This window comes from Anguilla anguilla, chromosome 12 (genome assembly GCF_013347855.1).
Source record: "Anguilla anguilla isolate fAngAng1 chromosome 12, fAngAng1.pri, whole genome shotgun sequence".
NCBI lineage: Eukaryota > Metazoa > Chordata > Actinopteri > Anguilliformes > Anguillidae > Anguilla > Anguilla anguilla.
This window is the reverse complement of record NC_049212.1, coordinates 38,539,009-38,555,285: the sequence shown is the minus strand read 5'-3', so window position 1 is coordinate 38,555,285 and position 16,277 is coordinate 38,539,009. Positions and strand designations below refer to the sequence as shown.

Below are 16,277 nucleotides of genomic sequence, written 5' to 3'. Positions count from 1 at the left end.
AAAGTTGTCATTTTGAACTAATTTTTTTATTTCTGTTGAGTTCGATTTGACGCAACAAAATCATGACAGCACACATATACTACTAGAAAAAAACACTATTCAGCTTTATTACAATTGTTTTGTTATTTTAAAAATCTAATAATTTGACGGAACTATACTTTGAGTGTAAAAAAAAAAAACAACATGTATACCCAGAACAGAGAAACGCCCACTTGGTGTGCCGCAAGAAACGCCAAGACAACACCTGCTCATTAATTACAACAGATCTCCTCGCAGGTCTTCCGTTCAAACATACCGCGAAGATCCTGCCAGTGCCTGATAGAGTGATTCGATAGCTGTCACTTAATTCTGGATTTAACTTTCACGCACCACGGGCACGATTAATTGACATGTATCTGTACTTTGATATCTAGCGCGCAGCTGCGGAATGACAGATGTGGAGGCAGGTTGCTCTCTGGGTGTATTCATTTGGGTGTGACAAAATATTGCCGCAAGTCCTTGACCGTAACATGTGTAATGTAATTTAAAAACGGAGGATCACCCAGCAGTCGCGTGCAACTTTTTTTTCCGCCGTTGCACTGCGAACACAGCTGTTATATTTTCGGACATCATTTGTCTCTTCCTTGTTCCGAGTGGGAATTAACTTAAAAATGTATTGCCTGATGGACAGCAAGTCGACATAAAACCGAAAAATTAGTACCGATTTCTTGTTGAGCTCATTGATCCGGTCTTTCGAGGATGATCAGTTGTATCGGTTGCTTTTGGGTGCTCCTCTCCTCGGCTCTCGTGGCGATTTGCAGCTACAGTTTCGCCACTCCGGCATGGATTGTGAAGGACCCCTTACGAAACGAAGCCACCGTGAGCTTCGGGCTGCTGTGGCACTGCTCGGAGTCCACGGATCATATGTACAGCTGTTACTCGTTTGCGGGGCTTGGGAAATTTGCTGAAATTCCCTCCGTCTCCTGGCAGGTAAAGATTAATAATAATAATAATGTGAAATGCACTATTTTGTTGTTGCGTTTCTGTTTCCCCTCTATTTTGCCTCGTCCCTTGCGTCAAAGTCACACGGAAAGGAGAAAGAGCACAACACCTTTCCCGTTTCCAGCCCCATTTGGCAGTTGGTATGATTACGCGCATTTGGGAACCGATTGTTATTTTCTTTAGCATAAACTAATAGCAACTACATTGTAACGGGGCTGGAGGAAGCACTAAGTCTTTTTTGTCTTTGTTATCAATGAGTAGGCTGAGATTTTATAAAGATGCATCCTAAGTTGCCTTGGCTACCCCACCGAATGATTTCAGGTCTACATATTGCTGGAGAACACTTTAAGTTCAAGCTTTCTTCAAGCTGCATTTATAACAAGCAACCCGCTGTGCCACAAGCACTGATCCATTGAGTGTTTTGAATATAACCCTTTTTTGATTTGTTGTAGCCTTGTTTTGGGCGAATCATTTATAGTTTGGTAGATGGATTTCAAAATGCAACATGCTTGGTTACTTATTCACGCGTTATGACACTCATGACTGATAGCAAAATAAATATATTTCAGGTAGTGTTCAGTATGCTTATGTTGCTATTGCTATGCAAAATGGCACACTGTTACACGTGTGTGTATTGCCTAGCTATGTATGGGACTGACATTATTTGCAAGGATATTTAGATAGCATGACTAATTGGGTCGAGAGGTTCAGTAAGCTTCTTGAGTTTCCTTTGAACTTCAGGAAAGGCAGGGATTAGTCTAGCCAGTTTTACTACCGTTACCTTAAATGTACAAATACATCCCACATAATACATACGTAACTACTTGCAGGCAAAAACGACACAAAGAAAGAGATAGTGATATCAGAATTTAAAAAATTAACATACTTATGCATGTGTAATTAACAGTGTGAATTAATTTTGTAACTGAGTAACTAAATAATGTAAGAAAAGCGAAATCCAGCACGCCAGTTGCTATACTCCAAATGTGAAGTATTATCTATCCAATGTGCTTTGTCTATCCTGAACATTAGGACTGTAACACTGGTCACTGTCATTGTTGTTGAAGGGTGTCATAAAGTGGGAGGCGGCCTGTTGTCTCTTTGTGACTCATAACCGTAGTTATGCAAAGGGGACAGAGACGGGTGGTATTTAAGAAAAATCAGAATACTATGGTTTATTCACTGTGAGTTTTCTACAAAATAGAGAAAAAAAGTTGCTCTCGGATGTGAATGATTGGTAACCACAAACCACGTGTCCATAAAGTTGTGGTCCAGGACCAAAATATAAGGGCGAAGAAAGAACAATAAACAAACCTACATATCGGACTAAAGCTCCTATGTATTTATTTATACACTGAGTTATTTATGTGTGCCTGGAAGTAAAGTGGACTTTGATTGTGCAGTGTGCAGATTAATCAAAAACCACTTGGCAACACTAGAGAAGTGCTCGCACTATATTTATTTTAAACCTAAATGCACTCCACATAATAATTTGCTCCATTTAAGCATATTAAGTTTCCTGTGCCCACAGTACAGAATCCAGGAGCCAATGGTTTGCCGTGGCAGCCTTCTTCTAATACTGTGATGGATGAGATCTGTTTTATCTTTGAATACCAATTAAGGCAATGCAGATCAGATGCATTATGGGTCAGGAGACAAAGGACCTGGCTCCCAAAGGAGCTATTGCATTAAAAGGGCACAATATTCAATAGATTTCCTGTAATACTGGAAGTTATATGATGCATACGCTTATTTTACCAGGCCTGATAGATTTATGTTACTCGTGCAGCTCATGACACGCACAATTTTTGTCATTCAGAAGTTAAAATTTATACCGTTCCTCACGATATACGGTTGGACTAGGTCATTGTGTGTGTGTGAGTGTGTGTGTGTGTGTGTGTGTGTGTGCCTGTGTCCGTGTGTGTGCATCTGTCTGTCTGTTTGTGTATAAGTAATACAAATAGACAATAAAATAGAGAAAATGCTGAAAAAATAAATGTTAGCTATGTGAAGTCAGTTCTATACTTAATTACTCTGTTTGGATGTGCATTGCTAGGTAGCTGGTTGCCCAAGATACTTTATCTCCTCATCAGATTTTGTACACTGGACTGGTCTGACTGTTTGGCTTTTCTGCCCCTTTCCCAGTCTGTGCTCACAGACCGCTCCTGAAATGTTTACTGACTATTTGCGGTGTAATTCCAGCTTAGGCCGGCGATGGTCAACCCTGATCCCGGAGAGCCGCAAGTCCTGCCGGTTAATATTTCAATCTTTAAATCCCCACAACTCACCTTTATCTGATGGCGTGGGGTTGACCTAACACGGCTTTGATCGAGTGCGATGTAGTAGCGCGATTGATAGCGGCTGTCCGAGTCGTTGCCGGTAGGATTGCTCGCTTGTGTTTTGGGTCTCCTGGCTGCGCAGCCGTAGCCGTCACAATAAAAGCCCCAGGGCTGTGGCCGACAGGATGTTAGGCCGCGCTGAGAGACCGTCTGCAGACAGCGTGCAGAGTTTTTGATTGGACGGGGGCAACATGTTTCAGAATGCAAAGGCAGATGGAATCATCTTTTTTTTGCGTTTTGCTTTGTGTGCACTGAAAGGTCTTCCTACATGACAAAAAATGAGATTATGGTTCAGGATATGTTTGCTTTGAATTAACCCTTTGGACTGCAGTGGCGGGCTCTTTTGGGCCTGGTAGGGTTGGGTCTGTAACTGATGGATCCACGTTGTCATGTGGTACAGTTTCTCTGGGCTCAGTGAAGAGCAGAGCTTTCGAGAGAGACACGATTATAGATTGATTTGAAAAGGTTGTAAAGGGAGGAAAAATAAAGGGAAAAATATTTGTGCTACTGTGAGAAATCAGTTAAGGGTGCCTCTGTCCATTCATTCCTCATTGACATTCAAATCCCAACCGACTGTGCTCCCTTGTCACCGTGGAAATCGATGGTTTTGATTTGAATGCGTAATGTGAAACCAGATCAGTCCGTAGCCTGACAGGGCTGCATCCCAGCCAATTTTTTTACACCCGTAAGTGTGTAGTTCTCCTTCAAATGGGGAAGTGCATGAGATCGGGCACTTTTATATTTTCAGCTGCGAAAGGCGGAAAGTATCTCAGTGAATATTGAGTGAAATCCGACGGCTGCACATGAATTATGAAATGTACACAGTAGGGATGGCCGAGATGCAAGTCACGCATTGATTAGACACTCTATTACCTTTTAACTTATATTCCATCTGTGTGAGTGTATGAAGTATAAAGTATAAATATCTGCTCTGTACCTTTTGAGTATTGTGAGTGTCGTACAGTTGTACATGTGTCATATGATATATGTGTCTGAAAGTGATGTATGCTTAATGATCTCTTAATGAAAGTACCTGGGATCTGGAAGTTTTTTTTGCCACAGATTCATCACAGTCCCGGGAGAGAAATGTATTGCTGTGAAGTTATGAGAAATGAGACTGTCTGAATACTAATGCAAGGACTTGATTTCTCTGGAGTAATTAAAAAGAGATTTTTAAAGAGTGTTTCCCGGTCGGTCTGTGTTCATGCACACGCTGCCACAGAGAAGCTTTGAAGTGCAGTGTTTTTTTTGTTCTGTCGTTGTTGCACGAGTAGCTGGGGGATTAGATTTGTGGGGCTTCCTCCGAGCTGTGTCAGCCCTCAGTGCTGTGCTGTCGGCACGCCCAGGGTGCATTCTGGGAAGGAAAGGGTCTGGCGGTGTCAGTGACCTGGAGTCTCGGTCCCTGGCATTGGGCATGCGATTAACCCCGCCCTTGGGCCTCCTCTGGGGACATATGGTGCAGTTTGGCACGGAACGCTGCTGCCATTTTATTTGTACACTCACCAAAAAGAAACACAGACCCCCCCCTCCCCTACACACACACACACACACACACACTCTCTCACACTCGCTCACACACACACACTCTTACACACACACACACACACACACACACTCTCACACTCACTCACACACACACACTCTCACACTCACTCACACACACACACACTCACACACACACACACACACACACACACACACTCTCACACTCACTCACTCACACACACACACTCGTACACACACACACACACACACTCTCACACAGCGGGAGGGACAGATGCCGTTTAATATCCCTGACAGGTGGACAGATGCGCGGTAGCAGAGCTATGGATCGGTTCCAGGGAGCAGGGAAAAGACGTGGCTGTGAGCTGGTCCTCGCGGCCTGGCCTCGGCGTGCGGTGTCTGTGCTGTTCCGCCCACCGTGTTGTTCTTTGCCCCAGCGGCGGTGGGGTATCTGGGGCATATCTGGCTGAGTTACTGAGCCTCGGCCAGTCCAGGTGCACGGCAATTAATAACTATCCCTTAACCGTCTGTGTGGAATTAATGAGAGTTTGTGGCACAGTTCAGCCGACCCGTTTGTGTCTTAATAGTGTTGACAGTGCAGATGCATCCTTTCCTTCGTAGCTAATATTACTTGTAGAACAGTCTATTGATTTTAAGTTGCCCTGTAGATTCAGTAGGCTAATTTAGTATGCTATATGTTCTTTTTTTTTTTTAGCAATTTAGCATTACCTTCCAATTGAACTATAAGGAAACTCACAGGCAGTGCCTATATCCGCATGTAATCTACTCATTAGCATTCTAATCAATGCCGGTCATCATATTATTTGTAATTATAGAGTTACTGTTACCGGGAAAACAAGCGGATAAGAAAGTGACCTTTTCTGAAGGAGTTATTTTGGAGCAATATGCTGGCTCTTCCTATAATTATGGCAGCATTTTGTTATAAATGGTAAATTCTAAGATACATTTCTGCTGGCTTACTGCTGGACTGTAATCCAGGTGGGGTGGGGGGGTGGGGGGTGGGGGGTGGGGGGGGTTCAACAATATTCCGCTAATGAGACACCAAACAAAGAAAGGTGCCAGGACACAATCATGTGGTTTAAAAAAAAAAATTTTTTAAAAAGAGATTTGTCCAAATGTGCAGATTGGCATGACTGCAAAAGGGACATTACAGAAGAATAAATGGCTTTTAAAAAAGGCTGCGGTGAGCCCTTGGTTTAGCTTGCAGGGAGGCCGAAACCTGGCTGTAGGCCTAATTAAAATAGACAGGGCGGCACGTTGCTCTGTAAGGCGTTTCCATAGTGCCGCCGCTCTATGTACCCCCTCCTGCCTGCAGCGGGAGTTTTGATTGGGCGGTGAAACGCTCCCGCTCGTGCCGCTCGTGCCGCTCGCGGGACCAGGGGTCCCTGCGAACCGGACTAACGGGACACGGCTGACGAGGGCGAGCGCGGGCCTTAAATCAGAGAGCCAGAGAGCTTTGTCATGTGCTCAATCTGAGGCCACCGGGGCGATTCCTCACGTTTAACGGTGAGCTGAGGACAGCCCGCTGGAGGACAGTCAGCTCTTTTGTCACCCGATGTCTGAAGGGCTGTGCTTAACTGAACAAAAAAAAAAAAAAGAAAAACCTGAATTCACTGCTGATGCTGAATGGCACATTCTGCCATCTGAAAATACTTTCCGTTCCTTTTCCATCCATCCTCGTGTACAAAAACGTGAGACGGAGGAATATATTCAGATGCGGCCTATCTGAGAAATGTTGTTTTTGGAGGCATTTAAAAAAAAAAATACTGCAAATTATCTTGTCAAAATATTCAACCCCATGATTGCTTCCAATGCAGAGCTCTGTGGAAGCTTTCTCTAGTGGAAGTGGCTTATTGTTATTATCATGCGTTATCCTCCTCAAACTGTGGAGAATCAAAATTATGGATTAGGTCAGGCAAATTGAACATTCTCCTTGAATGTCCGAACTCCCTGACAACTTGCAGTACATTCTAGAAGTGTCACCTTGGACATACTCTTTTGGCTTGTTTTTCTGGTACAAGCAAACCAAGGTTGCCCTCTCTGTGTCCATCATAGCTTGACAAAGGTAAGCATGATATTTAGATTAGTGTTAATCAGACCTGGGTCAAATACATATTTGTTTTGGATTCAAATGCTTTTCTGTGCCCTGTTGATCTTGCCTGGTGTAACTGAGTAACTGCCAATATGACCAGAAGGCGGGGTTTGCACTTTTTGAGAGTATTTCATTGGTTCCATTACACCAGACAAGATCAGCAAAGTGTCAAAAAGTATTTTAATCCAAAACAAACACGTATTTGACCCAGGTATGGTGTTAATGTTTGAATGAAGCCTTGCTCTTGCCAGCTTTTTGACTGACCCCTGCTGGTGTGCGTGTGCATTGCAGGCCAGTGTGGTCCTGTGCTGTGGGGGCTGTGTTCTCCTGGCTGTCAGCTCCATGTTGGCCTTCATCACGGTCTTCCTCCCCAGCGGAGCCTGTGAGCGGAGGGCTTGTGTCCTGGCGGGCTACGTGCAGATGGTGTCAGGTGAGTAGCTACCTGCGTTCGCGCCATTTCACCTGCCCCACATTCGTAAGAGCTGTGTCCCACCCAGAAACACCTGATTACACACACGGCCCAGTTTAGTCCCAGAGAAGAGACTGTGAAAGCAAATGTTTGGGAAAAATAAAAGTAGAATAGCATCTATACAGAGAATGGCTAAAGATGTTGCTCTTCAACGGCAGTCGCTAGGCAACACGATGGCCCTCAGTCTTGGAATGTTTGGCACACAGAAAGATTTAATACTCATCATAAAAAGGCCATTACATTGTAGATCTTTAATACAGGCCATTGGTTTAGGGAGGGTGTGAGTGATCAGTCTTTCATTTAATGGGAAAGTGGCGTCGTAAACAATGCACAGCAACAGCCCGCGTCTCTAATGAATTCTGCATAGCAAGGACATGGAACGGGAACTCTTTTGTGCCCCATTTATCATTTCGATCACGGAAACCTCCACAACCCCACCCCAAAATAAAAAATGTTAAAAATCGAACCTAGCACAGGTCTGAAAAATGTCCCTACTGAAATGAGAGAGTAATGACAGGGTGAATACTAAAAGGCTCTTCCCGTTTTTGTTTTTTTTTGTTTTTTTTTTTGTTTTGTTACTCCAGAGTGTTCGATGCGGACTGAATTCCTGAAAGGCACGCACTGCACTGTACAATCCGGCAAATAAACAGCATAATTATTTCATGAAAAGGATATCCTGTAAAACTGCACGGCTACAGAATTTTTTTTTTGTTCCACAGACAGATTGGTGTTTACTGTTACATTTCCCACCCTCCCGCAGCCACATCCTCTCGTCTCTTCCCATCAAAAAAAAAATGTGCCAACTCTCCAGAACTGCTTCTCAAATATTTACCTTGGAATATTATGAAAGCTTGACTCGGGGTACATGTTTGCTGAATTTCAATAGAGAACTCACTGGACAATTTCCTGATGCATTGTGTTCACCATATGTAAAGGTTACATTCTCAATGAAACTACAGTGGCTGTTCTCTCAGAGAATGCAGTGGCCTGTGTGCGTGTGTGTGTGTGCGTGTGTGTGTGTGCGCATGTGTGTGTGTGTGTGTGCGCATGTGTGTGTGCGTGTGTGTGTGTGTGTGTGCGTGCGTACGCGTGTGTGTGTGTGTGTCTGTGTGTGTGTATGTGTGTGTGTGTGTGTGCGTGCGTGTGTGTGTGTGTGTGTGTGTGTGTGTGTGTGTGTGTGCCTGTGTGTGTGTGTGCATGTGTGTGTGTGTGCATGCGCACGCGCGCGTGTGTGTGTGTGCATGTGTTCATGCGTGTTGTGTTTTTTGTTTGATCAATTTGTGTTGTTGTTGTTGTTGATCCTGTGCATGATTTTGATGAACACTTCTTTGTTTTGGATTCACTAAATCAAAGAGGCTTTCTGTAATTTACCCACCAGCCAGTTGAATTTCATTAAGAATCTCTCCATGCTTTTATGCTTTTCTGATGATGTGTTTAATTGCTCAGATACAAAGGAACTAGAGTTTTTGTTCCATGCAGCTGTATTGCAAATCTGTGTTAGAGTTCCTGGAGCTACATGCCCAAATGCTGCACTGTGGTACTATGTAAGACTCACTTGGACAGTATGTTACATTAAACAAATCAAATCAAATCAAAATCAATTTTATCTTATAGAACTTTTTTACAGAAAACACAGGGCCCTGGTTACAGGTGGGCAGGACTTCCCCTGAGGTTGTCTCCTAGGGGCGGGGCAAAGTTGGGAAGGGCAGAGTTGGGCGTGGCAGGGTCATCCTCTGTGGATGGCTGTCTGGTCTCTGTGTGAAGGAGGAGCAATCAGCCTGGAGGAATACTAATCCCTGGCTGCTTAAACTAGCACGTGAGTTAAGTGGCAGAGTGGCGAAAAATGGTTGGTGTTGGCTCCCCTCCCTCCCCACCCCCACCTGAAGACCACTGTCTGACACTCCCCTCCTCCCCCCCCCAGTCTTGCTACACGGTGCTGACATCAGCCTCAAGCGAAAAACGACTTTCACCAGGTGAGAGTACCATGACCCCCGGGGGGCCCGCGGCTGCATCTGTTTGCCAGCCTGTCACAGCTGCTGTTCTGTGTCTAGATAAGATCACATGACCCAGGGGGCCACAGTTAATGCTACACTTGATTAACCATTGCTGCCAACTTTCCCTTACTGCTGAAATACGGAACATATAAAAAAAAAACATATAATATAGATACAGAACAAGACTGATAATGTAATTTTGCCCCTTTGTAAGGAATGCTGAGCGTTATCATTCTTTATTCCAACAGGAGGAAAGCAGTTTGTACACTCTCAAAGCATATGTGCTAAAAACAATGCGTAATGTGTCATTTTTTAACAGACCTCCATGTCTAATTAAGGAGAACCCAATTTATGTTAGTTTCAACACCATCTGTGCTGAAAAAGTCTTCCTTTGTAACACATAAACTGTATATTTGTAACACAAAATTTTGTCATAATTTTGACACAAAATGTGTTGAAAGTAACACAAAAGTAGTAGTACCACAGAAAGTGTGTTGGATATCAACGCGTCCTTTTTGAGAGTCCAGTCCAGCGTGCCCTGCCCTGATGTGTGGTGCAGTGGGGGGTTTGTTCTCCCACCAATGGGGGTGGTTTTGTTTTTCCTCCCCAGTGTAGAAGGCCTCGTAGACTGGGGGGTGTTATCTCAGCACTGCAGCGCGTTCCCTTAATTTGGGAGGGCACAGGCTGGCGCACGCTCCCCCCCTCCTGACGGCCCGCCGCCGTGCCGCGGGGGTGCCGGGCGTGTGCAGCTGGCGCGGGCCCTGCGGGTGCCCCGGAGGGGGGGGGGGGGCGCGCGCTGTCCCACACTGTCCGAATCTGAGCTTTCTGAGCTGGGCCTCCTCCAGGTGCTCTCTGCAGGGCTGCAGGTCAGCACTGGTGGGGTATGGCCGGGACCATGGGCATAGATCCCTGGAGGGACACACCCCCCACACCACCGCTTTAGGAAAACATCAAATGCCCGCCCCCCGCCCATATTATCATGTTTTATTGGGTGGTACATTAGTGTTCGTCCAAAACAATCCTGTTGAAAATTTCCAGTTTGTTGCCCCGCCCCTCAAAAAAAAAAAAAATCTGAGTTGAGATCTACGTCCTTGGCTAGGACTTCCCTAATCTAAACAGAGCAGCACATCACTTTGCTTGTGCTTCAGCAGGATGAGTCTCCTGGAACCTCAGCGTTTTGTGTACATAGACAAAGGACCCCCCAGTTTTAGGGAAACCGTAAACCCTAAACAGCTACCTAGTTACTCCATTAACACCTTTGAGGTTTTCGATACACCAAAGTATTGCTAATTGGAAACAAATCTTGGTGATTTGAAAAGCAGATATTGTGCGGTGTCTAGTGTCTGGTTTGACATTGTGAGTGCCTGGTTCTGGTTGCCTGAAGCAGCTGAATATTTCACTGTTTACGGCTGCCTAAGGCTTAATGCGTATTTCACAAAATCACATTGTATGCTGACACACTCGGAAAACAATGAGATGCTAAAAATGGGGGAGAAATGTAGGGCACAAATCACTGTGGAAGACAGTTATGAAAGAGTTAGAATTGTGTGTCTGTCTCTTTACATTTTACCTAATTTATATATATTGCCTTATTAGTCAGTGCTTCCACAGCAGAATTGTTTATTTTGTCTCTAACAGTTCTCCTGTTCCCGGTCGTAAACTTCTCTGTGTTGCAGCTTCTTCCTTCTGTTCAGGCGGATGCACAAGAGCGCACACACTCTGACCCACACGCCTGAATGTAAATGCAATGTGTACATGTGACATTATGGCAGTGTGGGTTTTGGGTGCATGTGCACTTTGCGTGTGTGTGTGTGTGTGTGTGTGCGCATGTGTGCATGTGTGCATGCATATCTATGGGTGCATCTCCATTTGAAATTGTGCTTATGTGTGTGTTTGTGTTTATGTGCATGTGTAGGTTATGTTTGTTTGTTCTTGTGTGCACGTGTGTGTGTGTGTGTGTGTGTGTGTGTGTTCATTGTGTGTGTGTGCGTATGTGTGCGTGTGCGTGTGCCTGTGCGTGCATGTGTGCATGTGTGTGTGTCTGTGCGTGCATGTGTGCGTGCGTGTGTGTGTGTGTGTGTGCGTGCGTGCGTGTGTGTGTGTGTGTGTGTGAGTGTGTGAGTGTGTGTTTGTTCATTGTGAGAGTGGGTGGAATGATTGAATGTTCAGGTGCTCATTATATCTCCTGTATTTATTCTCCTGCAGGGCTTCTCAGTTTTGAGGCATTTTCTTTTCCAAGTGTGTTTTCTTGTCTACTTTCCTGTGCACTTATTAATCCTGTCATTAGAAGACCCGCAGATGCGTATTATTAAATTGGAGTAATCAGAATAGTAACCGGTGTGTTTCCCTCTGTAATTACGGTGCCCAGCAGGTAAGGAAGGGAAATGGAAGCTCGGAGAAGAATGCGCACTTATTGGTTTGCATAACTGTCCAAAAAGTCGTTAGTGATCGTACCATTCTAACGTTCTTCTAACTTCTTCTGGTAGAGATCAATTTAGTCTCCTTCAGCAAACAGAAAAACATTTTCTGCTTCAGTGCCATGATTAGCCGTTAGGTGTGAAGTGTAGCTTCAGGCGTACATGCTTACCTGTGGTTCTGTGGGGTAACAGCAGTGACGATAGACTATAAAAGTATAACTGTCGACATTGGAGTGATGCTTTACCAGTCAAGCATTGATTGTTTACAAAAAGAAGTAAGACACCTTGCGGAAAGATATGCTTGAGCACAGCGATTGATCATGAATGTATTGCAAAATTAGATAAATATGTTACAGTAGTTGCAATCTCAGTTGCGTTGTCATGGAGATATTGTTTTCCTGAAATTCACATTTTGTGTATCGGCTTTTTTGTGTGTTCTGGGACCGTGCGAGTACTACACGAGCAAAATAAACAAAGAGATAGACGGCCGTGTGCAATTATCCAGGCAAGCGGGAGCCACGTACCCTCGAACATCTGGAACACAGCGATAGCCCGGCTCGGCCATTTGGCGCACGCAATATCATCTAAATGTCCGTACAGGACTCCGAAAACCTCTAATAATCTCTGCACGATTTCCACTCCGATGGTGGAGAGCGACATTAAAGAGCAGCGGGAGATCAGCGGTGGGGGGGGGGGGGGGGGGGGGGGGGGGGGGAGGGGGGGGGGGGATCAGTGCCATGTGCTGCTGTGGCACGGCGGCTGTGGTCAGTATCACAAATGAGCATGTGAGTCTAAAATCTCCAGCAGACGCTAATGGCTGGCTGTGTGTGTTTTTGTGTTTTTTTTTGTGTGGCTGTGTGCGTAAGTACAAAGACCCACTCAGATCGAGCCGTTGTCACAACAGAAGGTGTTATTGAGTGGGTCTGTGTGGGGGCTTTTTGTGAACCTTCTCATCCCTGCACCCAGTTAGCTGGATGTGCTTACGGCCCCTTGTCTCGAGCGTTGCTACGAACAACCGGAATTTTCTGACTAACAAACCTTCATCTGGACGTTGAGTCTGTTTTGTCTTTCGAGTGTGAGTGATAATATTAATTTTAATTAATATTCATCTGGGAAAGTTTGAAGAGACTCCCTGGAACTTGCGTCTTCATACCACTGTAGCTAGAATGGGGACATAAATGCATTGTAGAGGCGGTCTGTATGGGGGTCTACAGGGTTTTGTGGGCTGTGACTAAGTGGTCAAGGTTTCTTGTAAACATGTGGGATTGTGTGATGTTGAAACCAGTGAATTTTTTTCATCTCAGTTTTTTTTTTTTTTTGTGTTGAGAACGGAATCACAGAAGTGACTGTTGATGTTCCCGATTCTGTCCTGAGGAGCTGAAATGGTTTCTGACCCTGGAGGGTGAATGAGGAGTAAAGAGATTTTTTGGTTCTCTCCTGAGTTCTGCGTCTCCACAGATGTGTCACTTTGTTCTGTTGCCCTCTGGGCTTCTCAGTGATGTTCGCGGTTGAAGACGAAGATGCCTCTTGGCCGGAGGTCCCAAAGCTCTCACTGCTCACTGAAATTCAACAGCCTTAGCGTGTTACCTCAGTGTGTGCAAGTGGTCTGTCTGCATGCATATATTTGTGAACATGTATGGCACCAATAAGGCAAATTGGAACAGAGTATGATGGGAGATTAGCTCCAGAGTTACTGCACGTGCATCGTTTAGTCATTTCGGCACTAGCGAACCCCCATAAATGGTGACATGGATGGAAGATTACAATAGATGGACTGTGTCACTTATCCATGGTTCTGTTTGTCATCTGAAGCTTAGGGTAAAGGATGAGAATGTGTGTTGTTAATAGTGTGAAGCACTTTTAAGACTGAAACACTGCTCCTTTCCAGTTTGAACCCTGTTGCTCACCCTCTCTGATGCACAGATCTGTCTTACTCCCTGTTCTCTTAACCCACATAGGGGACAGGTGCCCTTAAGAATTTTGGCCACAAAAAAAGTGTCCAAAGCCAGAAAGGCCAGTGGTGAGGCTTTTTTTTCTGAGCTCATATTGTAAGCATGTGCACGCATAGAACAAACCCCACTGAGAAATGCAAGACATTTCATCACCAAGTAATGAATGTATCGTGCGTTTTTAAATTCATCATTTTCAGAGGGAGAGCTTTGGAATGATGCATGATCCACTCTGCTCCCAGATACTCAATTAATTAGGATATAAAACATTATTTACACATTGCTTATTAAATGGGGCCTACAGTTTTTATGTGGGGGATAATGTGATTTGCGGTTTGATTTATTACATCACCGCAACAGCCTCCTGCTCCAACCCAATAATCGAAATCTAAATATGTATCTCGGGTTTTTTTTTTTTTTTTTTAAACCACTTGAAGGTCACACCATGTATTTTCCCCCTACTGCTTTAATGAAGGACATGGCTCTTTTTGTCAGCTGAAGTGACTATCTGGCGCGGAACAGCACGGTCTCAAATGGGCGATAACGATATTGCAGCTGGCAGCTCTCTCGTAGAGCCGCATCCTCCCCTTTGGGGAGTTTAGCGCTGATGCGTGGTGACAGGGCGCTATTTATTTGGAGTTTAAAAGGAGGATTAGGGAGCAAAGTTTGCAGGCAGCCCCTCGCACTGTTGCCTCAGCTTTGCCGAAGTTGATTTTTCTCCGGGTATCAAAGTGCTGCACACCTTCACCTTCACTCGTTTCAGCAGTTTCTCGCATCCCATCTTCACCTTTTTTTCTTTCGAATTTTCGTGTTCCTTTCGTTCATGATGTCCATAATAGGCGGTGGGGGGCGGGGGGGGGTCAGCGTCCAACGACGTCAAATCAAAGTCCTGGCCGGGCGTAGCCATTGGCCGTTGGGCAGGAAGGCTGCTGCAGGGTGGTATAGCTGCTGTCAGACTGCAGCCTCTAGATCCTCAAACCTTTGGGGAGCTGTGGCATTGTGGGTCTGCCAGACTGAAGTTCCCTTGAGGCGGTTTGTCTGTGTCAACTACAGTTAGCTGCTGCTGCTGCTGTGAAACAGACGTGATTTTGAGAGATGTGATTTTCGGTGTGGTCTGCAATGGTACCAAACATGTTCTTCCTCTGGTATGGTAGGCAACGGATGCTGCACTGAGGTGGGAGATGAGACAGGAGAGAAATGGCCACATGGTCTACATTACGGAGTGCACAAGACACGGCAGGCTTTAATGGAGTATGATTATGTGTGGGTATGTTTTCATAGGCCCTGTGAACATCGTCAGTTGGAGTGGAAGCCGTGAGCTGGAGATGGGGTGGATGACTTAGGACGAGGTCTCCCTTCCTCTCTGTGCCATGTATGGGGCGGCTGTTAAATGTGCAGATTTGCCAGTAAAACTGTTCTCTGGTGTCAAGCTAACGGTTCTTCAAACGTAATGCAATAACAGTGCAACAATTTTATAGCAACATTTTGAGAGCCTCACAGTATTGTCCTTCAGCTATTGAGTGAGAGAGAGAGAGATAGAGAGATAGAGGGATAGATAGATAGAGACAGAGAGATTTTTATAAGTGCATCACAAAGTAACCACCAATGGCTCATAATCTTGTGGGTGGTGCAGACCACTCAATGTTCAAGTAATTTCTGGGGCCGTTGACATCTCTCAACTCTCAGAAATATTCCATTTTACCACATGTGTCTCTCTCTATAGTAAATGATTATTCTACTGCCATTTGCACCTTCCCTCAAAAATAGATTTATTGGAACATGCTCAGAGGTATTATCAGTGTAATCAATCCTTTTTTGAAAACATTACACGCATTCCTCATCCTGGACCAGAGCAGGTGGATGCAGTGAAAGCGGATTTAATGGATCAGTGGGAAGAAAGAGGAGGTTCTGTTTTGCTTAGCAACAGCTGATTGCAGATGCTGATTGTATGATGTTGTGGCCTTGGTCTCCAACCAGCCCTGAACGAAGGCCAGAACACCACAGATAATTGTATTTGGAAGAAAATGTAGATTGTCCCTCTCTCAGATATTTTCAAATTGTGTCCTCCAGATTGCTCCCATTTTATGATAAATTCAACAAAACATTTAATTATCTAATGGTACAGTCAGTCTGAAAACAAAGAGGTTTTACATAATTAAAAAGTGAGTTTCAGATAAAGCCTCTTGAGTTCCACAGCACAGATAAACAAAAGTGAGAAGGACCTTGCATGGAAGAGAGAATTCAAAAATAAAAGAGAATTGTCGTTAGTTCGGGAAGAGTTGTGGTTTGAGTACAGGTATTAGTGACTCACCCAGGGCAAGAAATCAAGCATGGCATTCTGTCACATGTAAAATTAAGACTTTCATTAAATGATAAATAAAAACTGGATACTTTAATAGAATTAAGACAGAGTCATTAAATGACCACCTAGGAAACCTGAGTGCACTATCATTCAGTGGGAACAGAGTAATTTCTAGGGTGGCAGAAGGTGGTGTAGTATAATGAATAGCGA

At 44.6% G+C, this 16,277-nt stretch overlaps 1 protein-coding gene across 2 annotated transcripts in view; it reads left to right on the top strand.

The window, feature by feature from the left end:
• Positions 1-163: 163 nt before the first annotated feature.
• The window catches only part of LOC118209982 (transmembrane protein 211-like), a 30,945-nt gene continuing 14,831 nt past the window's right edge, over positions 164-16,277 (top strand). Inside the window, exons 1-3 of one of the 2 annotated variants that reach the window (XM_035385743.1) lie at positions 164-969; positions 7,228-7,366; positions 8,125-8,438. In XM_035385743.1, the coding sequence (XP_035241634.1) occupies positions 739-969; positions 7,228-7,366; positions 8,125-8,252 (498 nt within the window). In that variant the 5' untranslated portion in view covers positions 164-738 and the 3' untranslated portion in view covers positions 8,253-8,438. Of the gene's footprint in view, positions 970-7,227; positions 7,367-8,124; positions 8,439-16,277 lie in introns of those variants that run through there. The other variant, XM_035385742.1, reaches the window with a different exon arrangement.